Source organism: Natator depressus, chromosome 9, assembly GCF_965152275.1.
Source record: "Natator depressus isolate rNatDep1 chromosome 9, rNatDep2.hap1, whole genome shotgun sequence".
NCBI lineage: Eukaryota > Metazoa > Chordata > Testudines > Cheloniidae > Natator > Natator depressus.
In genome coordinates, this window is record NC_134242.1 from 63,491,847 (window position 1) to 63,515,288 (window position 23,442).

Consider the following 23,442-nt stretch of genomic DNA (forward strand, 5'->3'; position numbering starts at 1 on the left):
AGACCTGGAATGGGTCCCTGCATGCTCTGTGGAGAAGACCAAGACTGGAATATGAAAGGCAGAGAGCTGAAGGAGAGATGTGATTCAGGCTGGGGTGAGGGAGGGGAACTTGGCCCCTTCACCCTATCCCATTTCCCCACCAGCTTGCCTGTCCTCTCGGCTCTGGTGTCACAGCTGGGAAAGGACACAGGTGCTAAGAGGAGGCTCTTTATTTCAGCACTCCCTCTCTGGTTTGGGGGATCCCCAGTAATCCTCACTCATTTGAGCCCTGCCCAAACCCAGGAGCCACGCCTCAGACAATTATCCACCTGGGCTGTGTGTGATTGATTAGAGCAAGTCATGCTGGGCTCTGGAATAGCTGAGATTCTCTAGTTAACACAGTCTATTCAATAATATCTCTATGGCAGAGTAAGAAACTACAGAGATCCAGACATCCCCAGCTGGCAGAGACGTTTGCAGCAGCTGTATGAGGCACTGCCAGCACACTTATTACGTGACGCATAAAGCTGCTCTAGGAGACCGAGACAATCTGAGCTGCTGGCTGGGGAGAGAGTTTGCTGTCTGAACTCTCAGCCAGGCTCTTCCAAGTGGTGTTTTCATCTCATCGTTTCCGTATGCATCCTATGTCCTGGGGCTGAGAGCAAACCTGTCCATTAACCTTCCCTCCTGTCCTTTCTCTTGTAGGAGTTCCAAGGACTTCATCATCCTGACTGTGCTGCAGACTCACCAGGTGAGATCCGGGAGCCCCATGCTCTTAGAACACAGGGGCCTCCAGCTCTGACAGGGAAGACACAGAATGCTTCAGGGCCAGGGAGGTCTGAAATCCAGGCCTATGCAGATGCCCATTGAACTAGGAGGTGACCTAGACAACACAGAGCTGCTCCGTCTAGGTCACGCCGAGGCTTCTGAGAGAGAAGCGCAGTTTGTGGGGATACAGTGAGCACACAGGGTAAGAGCATTAGCGTTTCTCCTTTGGAGACTTGATTCCGTGTTCTGTGATGGCCCCAGATGAACACGCTCAGCCTTGTTCTCAACAAACGTTTGTCTAAATCCAAGAAGTTCATCATCCAGTCTGGTCAGAGCAGCAGGATGTGCACGATAGAGACCCAGGAGAGGATACCAAGGGGTACTGCCAGCCAGAATGAATTGGCTGAGCGTGGGGAGCCCAGAACTGGCACAGCGGGGGTGGGCTCTGCAGGTCAGGATTGAGGGGCATTGGCTGGGCTGTAGGAGCCCAGAACTGGCACAGTGGGGGTGGGTAATGCAGGTCAGGATTGAGGGGCATTGCACAACCCTCTGGGGAAGCTTACCCAACCCTGTTCACCCTCACCATTCCCGGCTTTCAGCACTATTACGTCTTCCATACTCACTGGAATTTATTACAGTTGGAGAAAATAATCCAGGAATATTCTCCAGGCTCCAACAGTCCATCTGAGGGTAAGGATCTCTTGGCTGTCTCTCCCTCTCCCACCTCCTTTGGCTAGTAAGGCTGTGAAACGCTCTCTCTATGAGAAGGAATAATAAAAATAAAAAAGTCCCTGGGACGACGGCAGTCCCCAGGCTACCTGGTGTGTTTTATGGAGCCACCGGAGATACCAGAGGGAAGATATTTTACTCTTAACCTCTGGTGGGCTCTAACAGCAAATCCCAACATGGTGGTTCCTTTGCAGGGTGACAGTGCTGTATTTTCCTGTGTCTTGTCTGGACCTTCCCTGTGCCCTAGTGGTCCCTGAGGAGAGCAGGGGAAAGGGCCCTTCTTTTTAAAGCATTCTTCAAGTGGCTGGTCTCTCTCTGCCCTGAGTAGCTTGCAAGAGCACAGGAGGCACTTACATATTCCAGCACTGTATCTGAAGCCAAAACTCATTGCAGTTAGAAAGGATGGACCCATCCTACGGCCAGGCTACAGCTGCCTTGAATGGCGTTCAGGAGCGTTGAGCATTGGGGAGCACATAGCTACTGCAGGACCAGCCTCCACCAACAGGAGTCACTGTAAGGGGATAGCACAGGAAGCCTGACTGGGGTGGGAGGAGAAGAGCCACCTTCAGTGGAAGCCTGTGGGAAAAGTGGTGCAGCGGTGCTGGGCGCCTTCCTGGGGTTCAGCCATAAATGCACGTCTGGCATGTTTGTGGTCAGGCCCAGGACCCCTTGGTGGACTTGGCGTGATGACACTTGGTGGGAATCCCCTGGAGAAACAGCCACTGAGCTCCCCAATTCCTCTTGCCTCATTTGCATGCCATGCTGCTGGAGACTCTGCCCAGCAGTGACAGGTGCTGGCACCGAGTGGCGAAGTCGCAATGGAGTGCGAAGAGCCCATGGCAGTGGAACAGATTGAACTGTCATTCCACCAGCAATGAAGGCAGGATGTCATTTCTGCTTTCCCGAACCTTTCGATCTCGGTGAGAGAGAAACTTGTGAGAGCCCCCTCCATTCTCTCCTGCTTTCTTGCTCTCTTGGAAGGACAGTGCTACTGCCCAACGCTGCTTCCTAAAGAATGGCGCGAACGCTGGCCTCTGACGCAGCTTTTCTCCTTCCTCTGGAAAGCAGCTGGGCGAGACAGTGTGTTAGCCCTGGGCTAGCCGCCTTCAGTCCGAAACCTCAGACACCTACAAGAACGGCTCGCATCCTGCAGCACGCCTTGAGAGAAGTGCCGGTGACATGTGCCAGGCTCAGAGCTCCAGAGACACAAGTCCTCTCTCTAAGGACCCAGGGCAGCACAGGCCCAGGGTGGATAAAAATCAATGATTTTTTTTTTTAATTTAAAAATGGATTTTTTAATTTAAATCAGATTTTTTTTATTTTGCCATTTACATTATCACTTTTTCTTTTTAAAAATAAACCTGTTTAAAATGAAATCTGAATTTAACACAAATTATATTAAAAGCCTAAATATATTATAATCTCTTAAAATATTTAAATAAAAATGAATATGCTGAATCCATGAGCCTCTATCGAAAACTTTGAGTTGAAGGCTGTTTTTCTATATAAAGAAAGAATCAGGGGGGAACATCTAACTTTTGAGATCAAGCTTTATAAATATGGCACAACAGCAGCATATTAAGGGCTTGGTTTGTTTAATAAAAATAAATTTTATATACTGTTGTGTGTTTAATTAAATTCTAGTTACCATTCTAATACAGCTTGAATCATGAGAAAAAATAGAATATGGTATATTGCTTATTTACTCTATCAGGCTAAAAATGTATAATAAGAATCTGAAAATATTAAGCTAGATAATTGCTTAAATAAATGTGTATAGTTATAGTGTATCCTCGTAGGTAGCAAAAAGATGTACCAAATCTAGTGTAAAGGCTCTATTTAGTTGTAAATCAACATGTTTAATGATTATATCAACGAATGAGAATGCACATTTCTTTGGAAATAACTGACATGCAAATGGAAAAATTGATTAAAATAGATTATTTAAATTGAGGGTTTCTACGTGGTGATCTAAATCACCTTGATTTACATCAGTCCAAACTGCGCAGGCCGTTGCAATGCAAACTTCTGTCCCCCACCACTGACAGTGTGACTCCAGACCAGGAGAGACCACCAGTAAAGGCCACACGGATCAGTAGCACTCCAGGGCTTAGTCCAGCCTGAGAGCTGTGCCAATAACTGATTTTTATTTTATTTTTTTGCTTCACTGACTGTTCCAAAAAATCAGGGGGGAAAAAAATTTCGGATCAACCCAAAATGTTTGTTTTTTGGGGTGTTTTTTTTTTTTTTTTTTTGAAATTTTCGACAAACTGAAAAGTTGAAAAAATATCCGTTTGGGTCTAAACTAAGCATTTGATTTCATTTTTTAGCTATTTTTAAACATTTGGGGTTTTTTTACAACATTAAAGTATGTTTCTAAATGAAAAGTGGTTAGAATAAAAAAAACGAAACATTGCAGTTTTTTCTGGATTTTTTAGGGCTCCCCCCCCCCCCCCCGAACGAAACAATTTGGCAAAATCACCACAATTTTGCGAAATGTTTCAGTCAACCAAAATCTGCACTTTTTAGAGGAAAAGGTTTTGGCAAACAATATTGCTGAGCTCTGGTCTGTGACCTGTGTGCTAAGCCTGTGAGGTTTTAGTGCCACGGTGATGCTTGTGAGGAGGCCACCTGACCGCTAGGCACTGGAATGAGATCACCGGGCCATTTCACGTGGCCATCACTGGGCAATGCGATTCACTCACTAGCAGTCTGGACTGTATTCAGGAACCAGTGAATTAGAGGTGGAGAGCCACATCCGCAGCTGGTGTCAATCAGTGCAGTCTCACTGGCTTCAACAGAACTTCTCTGATACTCTGATCCAAAAGCTCCAACTCTCTTCCTCAGTCAGTCTTCTCTGCTGGCACCCGGTGCTTGCAGACTCATACATTGCTTCTGCCAGTGCGCCTTTGCATCTCCCCTCCCCTCTCCACACAGGTTCCTGAGGGTTCTTGATCATAGGGCGGGTGGAAACTCAGTGGGTTGTGATGGTGACCCCAGCTTGAGGAGGTGGATGGGATATAGACACCCATCATGTTGTTAGTGCCTCCAGCTGATAGTGGGAGTGCACTGCAGGCATGGATCCATGACTGCTAATATGTACGAGTGCTCTAATTCACTGTGCGGTGTGCCTCACCTTGCTACCGCCAGTGCCATAGACATGTCACACAGAGGTGAGGTTTGTGTCGGGTGGAGCAGCCCAAGGCATGCTAGCTGAGCTTTGATTTAGGCAGCCATTAGCAGGTCCTTGTCCCTACTCCCCCACATGCTCAGGAAACTGAGGATGAAGTTTATGGCTGTTTCCCTCCCTGTGGATTGTGCCCATCCCTGCCCCAGCACCAGGCCTACTCTCCCATGGGACTGGAGTGGTGGCACTCCCTAAGGGGCCTGTCTCTCCAGCAGGGCATGTGAAAACATCAAGAATTTCTCAATGTGTTCTGTTACCTAATGTTATCAATGCCTCTCTTCTGCCTCTCTCTTGCACCACCTCCAAGGAGAGTCTCTCTCTCCCCCTTCCCAAGCTCCAGCTGCAAGGACAGATGTTTAACATCCTGTGTTCTCTTTGCAGTCCCCAAAATCTGCTTTCATCAGTGCAGCCAAGAAAGCGAAACTGAGGTCCAATCCAGTGAAGGTCCGATTTTCAGAACAGGTCACGGTTGGTGAGACAGATCCAGTAAGTGCTGCTCCTCCTTTGTCCGCTGTTGCACTGATGTGGGTATTTCTGGTGTCAGTCTGCTCCTCTGAAAGATGGCTCTTCCTGGGGTGATGCCTGAGAGACCTCGGCTAATCAGCTTGTAAGAAATGGACTGTGGTCCGTCGAACTTCACATATAGTGGACAAAGGGTTGTGATGTGTGTCGTGACAGAGGGATCTGTGAGTACAGGTAATAGGGCTGGCATGTGATCCACAGTGCTCTGCAGGAATCTGATCTAGTCGTAAGGTCCACCTGTGCCCCAGATAAGCTTTTGTGAAGGACATGCAGCTGCTTTGTAGATCTCCATGAACGGGAAGGATAGACCAATATGTATATCTCATATGTATCCCTGATTGATTAGGCCACAAGTGAAGGGGCAGGGTGTCTGTCTCTCAGGGTAGCTTTGGTCCATGCCAGAGTGTGGCCTTGGAACTGCCCTTCGGCAGAGCAAAGCAGGCTGGGAGGTGGCTCGGGGCAGTGAGTGCAAGGCTGTGGCTCACTCCACTGATTCCCATCCCCTGCACACATGCATAGATTTACTGGTTTCACTTGCAGATGTGCCACGCTGGGAAGCAGATAGTGACTCTCCCATTTGATGAATGTCAGGTTGTATTCATGTGTGTGCAGTGCAGATTACGGCATGCTGCCCTCTGACAGGATCCCAGAGCACCTGACTATCGCTCAGAGAGAAGCACTGAGTACATGGATTATTATTTAGATACACCAACAGCCTGTTTAGCACCCTAAGGACCAGACAGCCCAAAGAGAGCAAGCACAGACACCAGCATTCATGAGGAGGCCTACCAGGCAGGGTTAGCTGAGCTTCTCTTCCTTCTTTAGTTGTAGTAATGATTGGTGACAGCGTTATACAGACATGGCCTAATGTTTGTAATGGGTTAATATTTGTTTAGTGGTGGGTAAGAGCATGTTTTGTTTTTTTCCTGCTTGTTTATATATTAGAAATATCATTAGTGTTAAGCCTGACCTTGTCTGGAGAACTCCTTAGAGGTCTCTGCCCTTATGTGGCAGAACAGCAGGTGTTTGAGATTTACCAGATCTTTCTTTCTAGGTGTTCATCAGGCATTTGAGTTAAACAGGTGTTAGCAAAAAACAACGAGATTTAAACAATCCATATCCCCATAGTCAGGTTTCACTTCTTGAGTATCTGCCTGTTCTCCAGTCATCCATAGAATCTCCCAGGGATCAAAAAAACGGACAGAAAAGATCTGATTTCTAATGTAAAGAGCGTGAAACTTTTTTAACCTCGCAAGCCTCCTTCATAAGGAATCGAAAAAGGGCACAAGCCCAGATTTCTTTCCCTTTTACATCCTAAAAACTTAAGTTGGTCCCGGGCCCGTTTAGTCCTATCAAGACAGGACACTTGAAAAGTGTGCTGTGCTTGCACAGAGAAGTCTAGCTCTGATCAGCTGAAGCACCCAGAACGTCTGTCCTCTGAGCCAGTCAGACAGCAGCAGATCTGTTAGGATATTTTCGTGGCGGAATGCTCATGGAAACGATATAACCCAGATCAGGCATTTGGTGTCAGAGAAACTGAATCCTTGGCAGAGAAGGTTTCTGTGAGATCAGTGTCTCTTGCTTCGACCAGGAGGGTGTTTTTCAGAACATTATGTGGGGGTTGCCAGTTGACTTTAATGAAGAGTTGTGTGGTTTAAACCACAGTGCAAAGGGCTTTGAGACTGTGCCTGTGAATGGGGCCATTTTGCCTGGGTATTTCTGGATAGCCATGAGAGACTGTAATGCCTCGATAATGTTTTATCCCAGTGACATCTCTTAATTGCAGAAAGATTTTGTTAAGCAGCACTAGTAAAAATAAATCTTAAAGCGCTTCTAGCAAATTCTATTTTTAAGCCAAATCAGTGAAGTAATTGTCTAATTCAACCGTTGCTCGCTAAATAAAATCATCCTTCGCTGCACTGCCCGCATGCGCATTTCAACAGATGGGTTCCTGGTACGGCTTGAGATGGGCTGGGGGCTGAGATGGATCAAGGGAGATTCAGGTATGTGAATCCATCAGACAGCTCTGAAATTCTCAACCCTTGTGCTTTCTAAGAGCTCGACGCAGATGCTGTATTTTCAAGGGAAATTTGCCTTTTCTTAGTGCATAATTCTGAAGGAGCAGAGGCTCCAGTAACCAATGTATCACTGACATTCTCTCTCTCTCTCTCTCTTTCATTTCATGGGCCTCCCTGTTCACTCCCTCTCTTTCCCCCATCTCCTGTTCCCGTACTCTTCATTTCAATGCCCCCTTTCTTTGCTGCATCCCTTCCCTGTTTCGCACCCATTGGGGATCCACCCCTCCCCTGGCCCTGTTTGCCAGGAGATGTTGAAGAAGGAAGCTCTCCTCCTCATCCCCAATGTATTGAAGGTTTTCCTGGAGAACGGGCAGATCAAGTCATTCACGTTTGATGGCCGAACAACCGTCAAGGTGCAAGCCCTCCTCTGATCCCAAGGGCCTTTCCTTGGCTTCTGGGTTTCCCTTATCACATTTGCTCCTTCTGTTTCCCAGTCTCCTGTGGCCTTGCACAAAGCACTTTGCTGTCCATGCACTGGTTCCAGATAATAAACAGCATGCTTCCCTCCCTGGGTGCTGTATTTTCCATGGTACAATTCTGCTCTTCTTCTGTGACTCCTTCTCTCCCTCCCCCATTTCACCAGCCTCCGCCTTTGTTTTGGGGCCCCGTGGTGAACCTGTTCCGGTGAACAGAAGATTTGCTGTTGAATCAGGCCATCGGCATGCACTGTGCTACACACCCTGTTGTGCTACCCTCATGGTCCCTGCTCTGGCACTAGCTATAGCTCTTCAGAGCCGGGTCTGACATGCCTTGTACACAGCAGGCCTGGGGTGGGGGTACATTTGCAGCATGGAATGTGGATTATTATTAAGCCTGTAAAGCCCATTAACAATAACAGGCTGTTCTCCTAATTCCTAGCGCAGCCTGATTGGAAAGACACATCCCTTCTGTTGTGACAGTACTGACCAGCCAGTGATTTACATCTGCTCATCTAATACTCTGCGTTCCCTCCTCCCACGGGTAGTCGACTACCCCGAGGTCTCTTTTACAAAGAGATGTCCCCTAACGCAATGAGGGATTGCTCCTTTAGTGTTGCCGTAAGGGAGGTTCCCTTAGTCTCCCTTTGAGCTAGGTGCAGAGTAATACATTGCTATTGAACAGGCCATGGTCTGTGTAGCTAGTAGCTCTCAGATACACTCTCCCAGGGTGTAACCTATGGAAAGTAACAGGGAGCTGGGCTGCATAATAACAGCGCCCTGTTATATCCAGAACAGCAGCTCTTGCACCTCCTGCAAACATGCATACAGACATTACCAGATGAGCCCATGTAACCCTGCCTGTGTCTCTCTCTGGGTTACATTGCCAGGACGTGATGGTGACGTTGCAGGATCGCCTCTCCCTGAGATACATCGAGCATTTTGCCCTGGTCCTGGAGTATTCCAGCCCAGAGCAGAGCCACAAGTTCCTCCTTCTCCAGGACAAGCAGCCCCTGGCCCACGTAAGCTTCTGAGCTGCATGGCTGGACACCTGTCACCAGGCTGAGCATTGTATTTGCAGCAGCAGATCTGGCTCCATAAGGGCGGGGGGTGGGGAGGTTTCCACCTAGGAGGAAGGAGCTCAGGCCTAGGCTGAAAGTGTAAGATGGAATCAGTTTGGTGCCATCAGTCACTGGAAAGGGTCCCAGAGGATCAGTTCTGCTTGGGGGAGTCAGTGCTCTGGGGAGGCCCTGTTGGAGCTGCCCAGGGAGAGGAACAATCGGTGATCTATCTGTTATATAGTCTCCCATGGCAATGTGGAGATTCTTTTTGCCCCCAAGACTGGGAGGGTTGGGAGGCCAGTGTTAACTAACATCCCTGGCAGACGATAGGAGAGCTAGGCAGCTTGCCTTCACATGTGGCCAGGAGATGAATCCAGGACTGCTGGTTATAACTGCCAGGCATGGTTCCTTACAGTGTTAGACCTAAACGAGTGATGTGCTTTAATTCTGCCCCGGAGGGATGAGCTTCTGCTGGGGCGAGAGGGGAATCCAGTCTGCAGGTCCATCCAGCCTGGGGTCCCCGGACTTTTCCCCCCACCTCCCCAGTGGGTTTCACCCCTGTCCTGGGGGCTCACTGGCCCTGGGGTGAAGAGCATTCAGACTCGCAGTTGTACTTTCTGGTTAGCTGATGCAATGGAGACTCTTTTAGTGCCACGTGGGGCAAAGAAAGGTTTCCACTGGCAGCTCCTTAGCTATCAGGCTCCCACTGGCACTTCAGCAGGCACTGGAACCAGTAAGACAGGGGAAAGGGGCTGACTGAGTGGCCTGTGGGTCTGCCCAGTTGCATGGGAGACTCAAGCTTGATACCTGGACTGGATGAGGTTGGGAAAGGTGTGGAAGGAAGCAGTGGCCTTAGCCCCATGATAGGGAGGGTATGCCTCACGTTGTTCTGCAGCGCCCCCTCTGGCCAACTGAGGGGCAGTTCTGATGGCTTGCAAGGAGAGCCCGACCCATTTCTCCTTGGCAAAAGGCAGGGGCTTCAAGGACAGCTTTAGTAAGAGTAATAATAATTCGGGCTGCTGTACGAACACTAGCTTCATGTAACCGGGAATCCTCAGTGTCCCTCTGGGACACCCCCACACGGGAGAGGATTAAGAGATGGCAGGCCACATTTCCAAAGGGCTTTCCATTTTAGCTCCAATTTTGCATGCACAAATCCTCGATTGTAGACCTCTAACTGCCTGGTTTGTGGGTGCAGTCAGGTAGCAGGAGGTCTGAATGTTAGTACCTGCATCTGCACCTGTCTAGTCTAATCGGATCTGATCTATGGTGTTGATATGACCTTGGTCTATAAGTGCCTGCAAAACTGGGCTTGTAACGCCTCTATAACTCTGCTAGAGCCCCATGGCTTCTTGCGGGAATGGCCCTGAATCCTGTCAGCTCCTCTCAGTGAGGCTGCCTGACCACCCTGGCAGAGATGGGCTGAGCTGTGAAGTTCCAATCCAGCTCTGAATTCCCCTAGAGTTTGGTGCATTGTGCCCCAGTGTATCACTTTGGGCTGATCTCGATTTTCAGGGTGGGTAAAGTGGGCAGGGAACGGCAGGGAAAGGGGGCTGTGAAATGCATGGGTTGCAGAGCTGGATAAAGGACTGCTCCCCTCTCTGCTGCCTTACGACAGCAACTCTTGCTTCCTGCCTCACCTGCTCTTGTTCGCCCCCTGGGACAGGTGGTGCAGAGGACACATTATCAGGGGATGCGATGCCTCTTTCGTGTGAGCTTCTTCCCCAAAGATCCGGTGGAGCTGCTACATCGAGACCCAGCAGCGTTTGAGTACCTGTACATCCAGGTAGGGGGAAGGACAGACAGAAGGTCAGACCCGTGGCCGATAGACATACAGCCTCAGTGCTGTTCTCAGGGTCACTTCAGGCCCAGCATTACCCAACATGCTTTGCATTGCCCTGCTGGTGCCACTCAGAACTCCGGCAGTGTGAGCTTCCTGCTGGCAGCGCCTGTGAGCTTCCTGCCAGGAGTGCCCTGCCAGTGCCAGCCATGCCCTGCCAGCAGTAAATCTGTTTCCGGGTGGCTTTAATGTTGTGTTCCTCCCCTGTGTTAGATGGAGATGTCAGATACTATGAAGGCTGGCAGATCAGCTGAGGTGGCAGATGGTAGAAGGAGAAGCCAACCAGTCCGTTGCTGTCTGCAGAGCAGCCGGCCTGTGCCTGGCAGCTCGGTGCGCTGCCTTCCCAAGGCAGAACTGTCTGGCAGCAGGACTGGGATGCTCAGGTGTTGTGTTTATGAAGCGGCCGAGGGGCAAGCCGCAGTTTGATTCTGAGCAGTCTCCTCTCTTATCCCAGAGCCGCAACGATGTGATCAGGGAGCGCTTTGGAATGGACCCCAAGCCAGAGACGCTGCTGGGTTTGGCTGCCCTCCACATCTACATCACCGTCTCTGCCACCCGGCCTGCCCAGAAGGTGTCCCTCAAAACTGTGGAGTGAGTCCTGCTCTCCTAATCCCCCCTTCCCAGCCCTGCCCCGATTCCCCAGCCACGTGTCATTACCTGGCCAGGGCTCCCCCCTTGTCACTGGGACTCTGCAGGTGAATGTTTCAGGGTGAGGAGATGTAGGGTGAAGCTGGAACGCAGGTCAGAATCAGCTGATGGGAAGAGTTTGGCAGCAGGCCCAGCACAACGCTGTTAATGGGACACACAGAACATTTGCAAAGAGATGCCTGAAACCATCAAGGGTCTGCTTTCATTACAAACGCCAGACCCAGCACAGGCTGGTGGGGAAGTTTGATGTGAACCTGGGGCCATTTCCTGATTTACAGCTTGGTATCCAAAGCAGGCAAACCTGATGGGGCTGTATAATTCCAGCATACAATTGTAGCGATGCTTTGCATTTCCTTATCCTGGGCCATCTGAGGCTCCCAGATTATGTTTCAGTCAATAATGAATTAACCTTCACAGTCCTGCCCTGCCCATCCTATGAGGTAGGTAGGTATTATTCCCTTTTCACATATGGAGAAATTGAGGCATACAGGGGTTAAGAGACCTGGACAAGGCCATAAAGTGAGTCAGTGTCAGAGCCAGAAGTAGACCAAAGATCTCCTGAGTCCTGGTTCCCAGCTCTAACCACTAGAGAATCCTTTCTTGCTAGCTGAAACTGAGTGGTTCTGAGAGTGGCTTTGAAATCAGGGTTGGTTCAACCCCCAAGGATGCAGCACTCCTTGAAGGGAGACCAAAGAGACCGTTCTCTTAGCCCTAGCAGACCAAAATGGCCAAGGTTCAGCCTTCTCCACTGCTTGTGGTGCCTTGTAGATGCTTAGCAATGGCTTTGGCTCCCTCTGTTGGCAAGAGGGTGCTTCAGTGTCCCAGCAACTGTTTCCAGCTCCCGTCTGCCTCTCCACTCCCATCCTTTGCACCCTGCCAGTCAGCTCCCTGAGATCCCGCCAAATATGGCCAGAAGGATGGAGCTGCAGCACAACTGGCAATGCCTGCAGATTGCGTGGATGGGAGGAGAGCGTAAGCTGTGTAGTCAGCAGTTCGGAATCATCTTTGCCATGGTCTGGGGTCAATAGTCAACCTGCAAAATGTTCCCCTTCCTCCTGTGCGGTAGATTGCAGGGCAGAATGTGTGCCATCCCATATGAGCAGGGGAGGAATAATCCAGCCATCATCCTGGACATGCACTAGGCAGCCAATCCTTGGCAGACTGAGGTTTCTCATCTAAGCAGTAAGAACCCATTCCTCCTGAGCCCAAAACTCCAGCCCACCTGATGCAGCCTGGAGTGAAGCGTACGAGCTACCAAAGTCTGTGCTAACATCACACCGGGAGAGGGGCCCTGATTGGGAGCCATGTGGGGCAGAGACCTTGTCTGTAAAGCACCTAACAGATAAGAAATAATACACAATTGTAATAATGGTGGAAGGGAGAGAACTCCTCCTGTCTCTCCAGTCACTTGGAATAAGGATAAGCTCTGGATTTGTTTGCCTCTCTGGAGTGGACTTGAGGTACTTACTGGTTTGGAAGCAAAAATGATGTAGTGAAGTGAGGGACCAACGCTTACTTGGTTATAAATGTGGCTGGGTCTTTATAAACCAGCAGTAGCGTTAGAAACTGGGGTCCAAATTCAGACCTGATGTCACTGGGTGAGACTCTGTTGACTTCAGAATAGTTACACCCACTGACACCAGGGCTGAATTTGGCCCCATATTTGTATCTTGCAGTGAAACTCTGCCTTGCTTCCCATCCCCATCCCCTACACCAGAACTCCCCAGCGGTAGGATCTGCATCTGACCACTTCCTGCTAAGATAGCCAGAGGACTTAGAGGAAGCCCACTGCTGTCTCAGAGCTGCTCCCCACCCACACACACATGCCCTCAGGTTCTCGCCATGTGTATTGTTCTCCTCCTTCCTCCATTCTCTGTCACCTTCTCCTCTCCCTTCTGAGCTCCTGCCGCTCTCTCTCTTAAGTCATTTCTGCTTGCAGGAAGGAATGGGGGCTGGAGCCGTTTCTGCCTCCTTCACTTCTGCAGCTCATCAAAGAGAAGAGCCTTCGGAAATCTCTCTCTCAGCAGCTGAAGGCCCATCAGAACCAGCCGCCCAGTGGCACCAAGGTAAGCAGAAGCCAGCGTAGCCCCACCATGGGTTCTGGGTGGGGAGTGCTGCAGCTGGTATGTGCCAGCAGGAGCTTTTATGTTTTCACTTGCTATTAGTGTGCACGGCTAGCCAGGGATTTGTGTTATTGTATGCAATTGATGTTTAAGTCCATTACAGTGTGTTGTAAATCCCTGGGGGTGACAGCCCACTAGCCTGCTCTCTGTCATGAATCCATTTGCCAGGGTGATCTGGATTTCACAGCAGTAAATTGTGGTGGAGCACAGTCAGTTCAGATAAACTAAGACCCAACCTGAAACTTGGCCAAAAAGTCACCAGTTTAGTAAACTTGGCTTTAGGATTATTTTCCGATTTTGTGCTTCAGGGCATCAAGAGTCAGATGTGTGGCGGGAGAGGGGCCTGTCTGCCCATCCAGCCCCTGCCACTGCTGGAGTTCCTGTGAGGGAGGCCATTTCTCACGGGAGCTGCAGATCCCAGAGGGACACATCTTCCTCTAAGGGTTTACAGAAGTACCTGCATGTCTGAATGGACAGTCTCCTTCTCTGGACCAATAAACTTTTAGACGTTTGCCTGCCCCGCTGCAAAATAAAATATCTGTTTCCAACAACAGCAGCTACTTGCCTTCAGTTGTTAAGGGAGCACAGCTGCCATCTCCACGTCACCTGGGGATGTCTCCATGTCATGAATCATTTGAGGCACAATGGCAAATTCTAAACCGCCAAAAACTGTGCACCAAGCACTCCCCGAGCTTCTGGAGAGGACCTTCCTTGACTCCTCCTTCGGGATCCTCCTTAGCTTTTTCAGTCTCTTGAGTCTTTGCCTTGTTACACTGATGTATTTCCTCAGGTTTCAACAACCCAGGCAAAGCTCCAGTATCTGCGGATCTTGAATGAGCTTCCGACCTTTGCAGGAGTCCTCTTCAACACAGTGGGACTGGTATGGTAATTCCAGCACGATACAGAGTAGACCATCCTCATAATTTTGGGTGGGTCTTCATGGGTTCTGAGGGTGCCGCATAATTGGCAGTTGGCCTTTGGCATGCACACGCACACACATGCACAAATGTGCACAAGTGTCCATGATCTCCAAATAAATGACAGGACATTTCCCAAGGTCTCTCAGATTCTAATGAACTCCCCCGGTATGAGGTCACAATACTAGTCTGCCCATAAAACCTTCAGAGTCTCCACTGACTACAGGCCAGATCTTCAGCTGGTATGAATTGTTGAGGTCAGTGAATCAGTGCCAGTTTATACCAGATGAGGATGGGGCCCTTTGTGTCTGTAGTTGTTTAATTAGATGATCTTCTACCCAATTAATTTTAAAGGGCCTCAGCCGTGCTCTTAAATCCCAGCTCCACTATAGAAATCCTGTTTGCAGCTGTAAAAGTTTAATGGCTGTCCTGTCGTTGGCCCGTGGACATCTCATCTTTCCCTCCCCCTCCATGAGTGTCTGTGAGGCCTGGAAGCATGTGAAGGGATCCTTGATGGAGGACTGAGTCCCAGGAGACGTTCCCTGTTCTGTCTTTGTGATGCATAGATCATACAGCCTTGAAATTTCTGTGATTAGCAATCCCAGCCTGCCCACTGCTCTGCAGTGTCTCAGAAGCTGTTACACTGATATAATCTCCCTGGGCAGAGTACACTCCTTACTCTACTCGTCATCCCCATTAAAATCATCCTCATCAGCACAGACTCATTTTATCCACTGCAGGATGAAGGCCATGCAGCCAAACCATGAGCACATAGGACCTGCCATGAGCACATGGGCCATGTGCTCATAGGACCTGGCTCATCTCCATCTCTAGTGGCCCTTTTGCCACCTTCCATCCATGGCTCTCCATTCTGTTGTAAGTTTCATCCATCTGCTATCGTTCCTTCCTGCCACACAGACTGTCCCCGCTTACACAACGTCCTCTTACCTTGCTTCCTTCCCCATTGGTTTGGTCTCCTGCAGCATGTTTTTTACTTGCTGCTTCATAATTATGTAAAACTCCAAAAGTGCCTATCCCAACAGCTCCAAGCATTCCATAAAAAAAGATCCAGACTATATTAAGCACAGTGTGGTTGAGGGATTAGAGCAGGGGAGTGGGAGTCAGGTCTCCTGCAACCCATTCCTGGGTTCTGACACTGACCTGCTGCGTATCCTTGGGCAAGTTACATCTCTCCGAGCCTCAGTTTCCTCAAATGTAAAATGAAGGTAGGGATACTGACCTAGCATGTCCAGGAGGGGCCCAGAGAGTTAATGCTCATAAAGCACTTTGACATGCTCAGATGAAAGGCTCAATGGAGGTGCAATATATGCATTAGGGCAATAATAATACAATCTTTATCTTTATTTTCCTGTGTGTGTTTGTCCAACCCGTAGCTTCCCCTTCACATTCCAGTTTAGCACCCTGTGTCATGGCTGGAAGGGCCATCTCAATACTGATTGCCATTGTTAATCAGAGATCAGCTTCTTATTTTCCTTTATTGTTCCATAAAATTCCTCCCCAACCCCTCTCGCCCTCCTCCCCTTCCACCGGCCTCCTCTTCCTCCTCCTCAGAGGTGATTTAAAACCAGCCGTCTTTGTAACATGCTTTTACTTTTCTGTAGCTCGACAACAGGCCTGAATATTTCATGCAGACAATCAATTCTGCTATTTATTTTTAAGTAGTCTTGGCAACCTGCATGGTGTTCCAAGGTGCCGTTCCCAACACTGCGGAAAAGGGATTAAACTGTTGGCAAGCTCCAGGTGTGTTCTCAGCATTGGCTGCCCCCCCCCCGCTCTGCATTAACTGTCTCTGGTGCTGTGACCCCTCCCCCCAGCCCAGATCCAGGGTGGACTTCAGCCAGTCGAGTAAATAACGTTTTGGCTACAGGCTTGGCTCAGTGTAAGGAACAGGGCTCAGCTGGGGTTGGGCAGGCAGCCTTTTCACATACAGCTGCATGGCATTTTTTAACACGTCTGTCTCTCTCTTTCAATTCGGCTGGGGTGGCCGCCCTCTCAGGACGAGAAACAGCCGGCCACCATGCTCCTGGTGGGCCCCCGCCATGGTATCAGCCATGTCATCGACCTGAAGACCAACCTCACCACGGTGTTGTCAGAGTTCAGCAAGGTCAGCAAGATCCAGCTGTTCAGGGAAAACCAGGGTGTAGCACGAGTGGAGACCAGCATCCTGGATGCCAAGGTAGGCACAAGTTCCTCCCATGGCAGGTGCAGAAGGAGTCGTGGTCTTCAGCTGGGAGACGGGCTAGCAGGGAGGTTCACGAGGAGGCTCAGAGGCTGTGCGTCAGGGTTCCTCTGAGGACTTGTCTTCAGATGGCATTTAGGGCACTAGTGCAGATGTGTTGGTTGGTCTCATCATTAATGTCTCCTGGACACTTGTCCACTGGAGAAGTGGGGTGGTCAAGTAGAGAGTGCACTGGACTGGGAGTCAGGAGACTTGGATTCTAGTCCTATCTCTGCCTTTGGCCTGCTGGGTGACCTTGGGCTAGTCACTGTTTCCCCTGCGTCTGTCTTGTCCACTTAGCGTGTAAGCTGCCTTGGGTAGGGAGTGGCTCGCTATGCGTTTGTACAGCATCTGGAGCAATGGAGCTCTGGTCTTGGTCGGGGTTCCTAAGTGCTACTGTGATACTGTATGCTTTGACCAGATGAGGGGCTGCAGGTTGGGACTGAGATACATTTAGTGAACTGGGTGGAGATTCAGGACATGAGTAGCAGGGAATTCTGTCCTGCCACCAGATCAGGGACAGATAGGGATGACAAATGGATGCGTCCTGGGTGGGTCATACCCCCTCTGGCAGGTACCTGAGGGGTCTGTCTCTTCCTTACACATCAGCAACACTGGAATAGCTTGGCATGTCAATGCAGCCCCATCGAATTGAGCTGAAAAAGTGTCAGTCAGGACTGGAGAGCATTGACAGTGCTGTTTGAGGACCCAGTGGGAGCAGCAGGGGTGCTGCAGTCGAGACTGAGGCGAACTGGCAGGAGCTGGCACTGCTTTAGCCCACACTGAACCCCGGCTGTCAGCCCCTCACCTCTGCAAGCAGCCATGCTCTCTGAGAAAGGCTGTAGGAAGGAACGGTTTTGAGAACATCACCTCCCAGGCCTACCGGCCTCTGTTGGCTTTGCCAGCTTCTCCAGCAGTGCCTGGCAACTGCAAACACAGGTGATCTCCACAGAATCCTAGGGGCTGGACGCAGAAGAGACCCATCTCTCTGCCAGTGCATGATGACTGTTTCCATTTACTAGGGGTGTGTCCCATCATGGTGCAGAGTCACAAGTGCTGGGATCTTCATCATCCCCTGGAAGACGCTTCCCCAGGAACTCACTGTAAGGAAGTGTTCTTGATACTCAGCCAAAGGTTCCCTTTCTTAATATCAGCCCATGACTGAGTCTCTCTTCCCTGCCCCCATGTACTGTTCAAAGCAGATGGTCTGTCTCCTTGGTGTGAAAACCCTGCTGAGATCTATGGACTGTGAGCATGTCATCCCTCTTCAGTTGCCACTCAGCCAGGCTGCAGCTCTTCTAATCTCTCTCCATCCGTCTGCCACTGTCCCCGATCATTCCTCTAGCAGCCCTCTTATCTGCCTCTAAATTGTCACAATCCTTCTGGTAACAGGGGACCCAGAACTGAAGCAATATTCCAGCCCTACAGCCATAGAAAGAGTAGGATTGTTACCTCCCTGCTGTGGGATGAGAGACCTCTGTGTATGCAGCCCGAATCTGCATTGGCATTGCTTGCTGCTGAATTACATTGCAAGTTCACGTCTCACTTGCTGTCCACAGATACCTCTAAATTCCTGCCAATGCCTCCGTGAAAGGGAAGCAAGCGTATTTCTGGTTCACATCATTCCGTCCCCACTAGATGCATTAGCTTGAGGTTTTTCAAACTGAATCTCATGCTGTTATTTTTTTGTCCTTGTTTCTAAACCTCCAGGTGTCTTTGTATGAATGCTCTCTCCACAGAGGTGTTCACAAATGCACTATTTGGAATCATCTCCCAAATCCGTCAATGTGCTGCTTATTCCCTCTTCTGGATCAACATATTAAATATAGACCAAATGTAACACCAATCCCTGGGTCAATCAGCTCAAAACTTGCCCCCTGGATACTCAATGCTTTGCTCTTTACCATAATCTCGTCTTTCTGGTCCTTCAACCAGATTGCAGCCCACATACCAGTGTCCGTAATCCAAGTAGTCTGAATTAACTGAGGAGTGAGATTTTATAGGACACTGTATCAAATGTTTGCCTAAACTACAAGTAGTTCCCATCCTCTGCTTTCCTGTCCTCTACTAATTCTGTAACTGTATCACAAAAGCAATCAAGTGTATCTGGCCCAATGTGCTCTTGTTCTTTACAGACCTGTGCAGTTTATTGCGCGTGGTTCCACTGTAGTACCAGGTTGCTTATTTGTTCTATTCATTTACACATGAATAGCTTTACAGGCTCGTAATCTCTTGGATCATTCTCTTTTCCTTTCCGGAAATTCAGTATTAGGTTTGCTTTTTCCAGTCTTCTGATACTTCCTAGGTTTTCCCACAACTTTTCAAAATTCATTGTCAGTGAGATGGTTTGTGTGCTGATTCCTTTAAGGCCTGATCCAGTACTCATTTACCTTTGTGGAGATGCTCCCGTTGACTTCCATGGACATTGGATACCCTAGCATTCATGTCATCCAGATTAGCCGATTGACATCAGGACAGATTTTCCAAGTGTTCCCTCATCTGGTCTTTATCGGTAATCGTTGTTTTAACAAGGACTCCTGGTTTCCATGTTTTTCCATCTTCTTTTCTTTATTTTTCTTCTTAAGGAAAACGTCCAACCAAAGCAGTTCAGGTTCTCAGCTATTTTTGAGCCCTGCTTAATTTCATTCCCCCTCTCAGTTATGAATGAGTCTGTTTGAGAGGCAGTGAGCCAATGAATATCCCAAGCTACTTAATTTCTCTGTCTCTGTTCCCATTCCTACCCTTTCTCTGCCTTGTCGAGTCACCCTCTAAGCTCTTTGGGCCGGGACTGTCTCTTGCAATGCCTTTGAACACCACCTAGCACAATGGAGCTCTGATCTCAGTTAGGGAGGCTGGGCATTACCCAGTAATGCAAAAAATAAATAATAACAGAGTTTATTTTCCCCTTGATATTTATAAAAGGTCCTCTGAGCCCTTTGCCCCTTTCGCACTGAGTCACCAGTTTTATTGATGTGTTGATCCTTCCTCTGTGAACAGTAACTGAACTCTGTGTGTCTTTCTGTGGTTTCCTCCCCACCTCTGGGTCAGGTTCTTCTAACCTCAGATCTCCCAGCAGCCCTTTCCTTGCATCTTGTATATGTAGAGCCAGTCTAGTCTGTGGAGCTGGAATTATGATGGGTTTGTTTGGGATTCCCCAACTGCCTTCTCTGCTGGTGGATTTTAATATCTCCTCCCACAGCCTTGGTAATTCTTGACAATCTGCCCTCCTGAAGTTAGACACCCTTGTGCTGCTGCCCTGGGTGATCGCATTGCTTACTCTGCTGAATTCAAGTAGTACATGGTGACTGGTTCCAAGCTTCCTTTTCATTCTCTCTGCTCCTGTTTCTTAGGAAGTAGCTGATCCATGATGACTTCCCCTTTCCTTGGAGTTTCTACTTTAGCATCCACCTATATATATAACCCAGGAGCGTCTTTGATGAAGCCTGTTTGGCTGTAGTTGTTGTTCAGCAGGTGTCTGAGCAGTTAAAATCCCCGGTAAATACAGCATTCTGTGGTTTCGAGTCCCCCACAGGTTGGTTCTTGCTCTTGTCCAGTCCTGGTAGTCTGTAGCAGATGCCACCTGTCATGCCACCTCCTTGATCTTCCATCCTCTGCATTCTTACCAAAATAATTCCACCACCACACTCTCCATTGTCTAGTTATGTCTTGCCACGGTTGCAAATACTGGTGAAGACGCAGTGGTATATCCATATCCTCCTACCTCGTCTTTGTGGATTGCACCCCAGGCCATTCTACTTCTGAGCATCATCCCACTAGGTTTCTGTGATGCCTGCTATGTAAAAAAGTACCTAATCTCCATCATGAATAACCCTTCTGGTTCTTCCTTGCATGCATGCCCCTTGCATTTGTGGGCAGATTAAGGCATTAATACATCAATAATAGAATGATAAACATCCTTTGATTGACTTTTTGTCTTTGACTAGCTATTAACGTTTGAAAGACAGTAATACACTGGCGTGAAGTGTGTTCCCAGCTGCCAGATGAATTCAAAACAGCCTCGTTTTGTGTGTGTGCATTCAGTGCTCCTTAAAGATGCCAGATTAACAGCCCTGAAACCGAAGCCCTCTGTCTCTCCACAGACAAACACTGAACATTCAGTGATAGAGCGCGCAGTTCACCCCTGTCAGTGTGCTTCAACCCAGGCAGGGAACAGCTACCGTTGGGGTGAGAGAGTAGTTCTTTGTCTATGGCGCATTCAGTCCTCAGCCGCTCAGCTGAGACTGGCCACAAGAATGACAAATACGATGGCAGTTTGTGATGTTGATTCATTCTGCTGTGAACCAGAATGAGACCCCCAAATAGCTCTCAGCTGGTAACTCGCTGACCCCCCAAATTTGAACTGGCTACTTGGACAGGAAATGCTCTGTGTGGCATTGCCAGTCCTCTGAGCCAGACAGTCTCCTCAGCTTTAAATAACTTTATGAATAAGGTCCCAAGTCTTTCTCCACTACAGAAGCAGACCCATTCCTTGTTTCTACCATGTAGCGCACACACCTGCTGTGAAAACAGTTCTCATGTAGAAATTCCACCCACCCAGTGAATTCATACACAAATTGTGACTTCTTGTGAAATTCAAGATGGCTGCCCAAAGCCACCGAAAATGCCCCCATCCGTTCCTCAGAGGAGGAAGGGGAAAGATATCCCACTGGTACAGGCAAGCAGGGTCCACCTGTATCTTAAGGCTGGAATGTGCTAGGAGAGGCTGTTGCCACCTATCATAATTATATCCACATGCAGAGACAGGGATTCAAAGCCAGAGTGTCTGGCCCAGAACGAGGTATATGGTAATTTTAGACAGAACTGCGATGGATGAGACAGGCTAAAAGGAAAGGGGGAAAGATCATTACCTTGAAGTGCTAATCTGCTTTCTGTAATTATTCTATTGTCCTGTAGCTTCCCCTGTTCTGACTAAACAGCGGGATGCAAATAAATCCATTTCCTCTGTGATTTTAAACCATTAGGGGGCTGTGTTCTAAGAATGCCCTTTTCCCCTAGAGACCTGGAGTCGAATCCACATCACGTTTCTAAACCCGCAGGCGCTTTGCAGAATAACAACAGCAGGGAAGGCATGTGAAAGATATTCATTTTAGGCATAGGCGGGTTGTGATGCTCTCTCCTCTAGGAATTCCCCTAATTAGCTACAGGCATCTACTAGCACTGGGTAAATACCTTAAAAAAATAGTCTCTGGACAGTCACTTGAATAAACAACTGAATCTGCTTTGTTTATGTCCATGGCCCTTTTGCGATTACTTTCGGCAGATATTTGAGCAACTGAGGTGACTGTGGAAACAGCAACTTTTAAAGTAACCGTTAAAGGGTCCGTGTAGAAAGGCCATGTATAATTCTGAAACGTCAATCTCAGGTGCCCTACAAACCTGATCCTAAGAGTTAAAGTTCATCCAATCAGGAAACAGGCACATACCATGCGATTTATGTGACCAAGCAAAACTAACCAATGTTTCTCAGACTTCTAATAACAACTGCTCATGCACAACTACAAACCAAGGGTTAGTTGCAGAAATATGTCAGTGAATAATTTCAGATTACAGTTACGCTTGAGAATATCAGAAACCACTCACAGATCGTTCATGAGCAGAAGTAGCAGCTATGTTGTCTAATAAATTATTCACTATGAAATAATTGCTTTGCTCTCGAGCTTCTCTGATATCCCAGGCTCTCTTTCTGAGTTAAAGACAGCACAGTCTAGCTAGGTGTGTTAAGGTTTTCCAAATCAAAATGTGTCCATGGTTTATTTTTGTAAACGTTAGTGAAAGCTGGGGATGTGGGGGGAGTGGTTGGCTTAGATGTCAAACTTCGCATGCAGGTTCTGCAATCCACACATTGCAGCAGTGTGCCCTGCACGGGAACCTGAAATTCAACCGACTAGTGGAGAGAACAAAAAGTAAACCAGCGTGCAGCAGCAGGCACCATTGCAATCATGCCTGTTACTGTAGGTGTTTGCTGATGTTCCTGCAGTGTTGGTGATGTTCCCCCTAGTACTGCAAACACCACAGGGGAAAGTAAATAGCATGGTGGTGTGATAAAGGTCAGGATTTTGCAAGTGCCCAAGCAAATAAGGGGCCAGATTCTCAAGTGTACAGAGTGCCTAAGCCAGTGCCCGTTGAAGTCAACAGAGGTGACATCCTGGCCCTACTGTAGCCAGTGGCAAAACTCTTACTGTCTTCAGTGGGGCCAGGGTTTCCCCTCCATTGACTTCAGTGAGCATTGGATCAGACCCTAAGGATGCAACACACAACTTGCATGGCCACTGTGAATGACCCCTGCACTGGACCATCCTCAGCTGGGAGGTACGGCCATAGTGGCTCTCAAAAAACCTCATCTGCCAGCCAACAGTATAGGGTGCATGGCTGTGGAAAAGGGGGGTGACTGGAGCATCATAGAATGTCAGGGTTGGAAGGGACCTCAGGAGGTCATCTAGTCCAACCCCCTGCTCAAAGCAGGACCAATCCCCAACTAAATCATCCCAGCCAGGGCTTTGTCAAGACTGACCTTAAAAACCTCTAAGGAAGGAGATTCCACCACCGCCCTAGGTGACTCATCCCAGTGCTTCACCACCCTCCTAGTGAAAAAGTTTTGCTAATATCCAACTAAACTTCCCCCACTGCAACTTGAGACCATTACTCCTTGTTCTGTCGTCAGCTACCATGAGAACAGCCTAGCTCCATCCTCTTTGGAACCCCCCTTCAGGTAGTTGAAAGCAGCTATCAAATCCCCCCTCATTCTTCTCTTCTGCAGACTAAATGATCCCAGTTCCCTCAGCCTCTCCTTATAAGTCATGTGCCCCTAATCATTTTTTTGCCCTCCACTGGACTCTCTCCAATTTGTCCACATCCCTTGTGTAGTTGGGGGACCAAAACTGGACACAATGCTCCAGGTGTGGCCTCACCAGTGC

The 23,442-nt window shown here is 48.7% G+C and overlaps 1 protein-coding gene across 4 annotated transcripts in view; it reads left to right on the top strand.

Moving 5' to 3' along the window:
• FRMPD3 (FERM and PDZ domain containing 3) overlaps positions 1 to 23,442 on the top strand; it is a 153,120-nt gene that overhangs the window by 107,046 nt on the left and 22,632 nt on the right. For all 4 annotated transcript variants that reach the window (XM_074964395.1, XM_074964393.1, XM_074964394.1 and 1 more), the window contains 9 exons: positions 685 to 730; positions 5,045 to 5,149; positions 7,509 to 7,616; positions 8,570 to 8,701; positions 10,407 to 10,526; positions 11,035 to 11,171; positions 13,168 to 13,294; positions 14,142 to 14,231; positions 16,286 to 16,465. In XM_074964395.1, the coding sequence (XP_074820496.1) occupies positions 685 to 730; positions 5,045 to 5,149; positions 7,509 to 7,616; positions 8,570 to 8,701; positions 10,407 to 10,526; positions 11,035 to 11,171; positions 13,168 to 13,294; positions 14,142 to 14,231; positions 16,286 to 16,465 (1,045 nt within the window). The remainder of the gene's footprint in view (positions 1 to 684; positions 731 to 5,044; positions 5,150 to 7,508; positions 7,617 to 8,569; positions 8,702 to 10,406; positions 10,527 to 11,034; positions 11,172 to 13,167; positions 13,295 to 14,141; positions 14,232 to 16,285; positions 16,466 to 23,442) is intronic.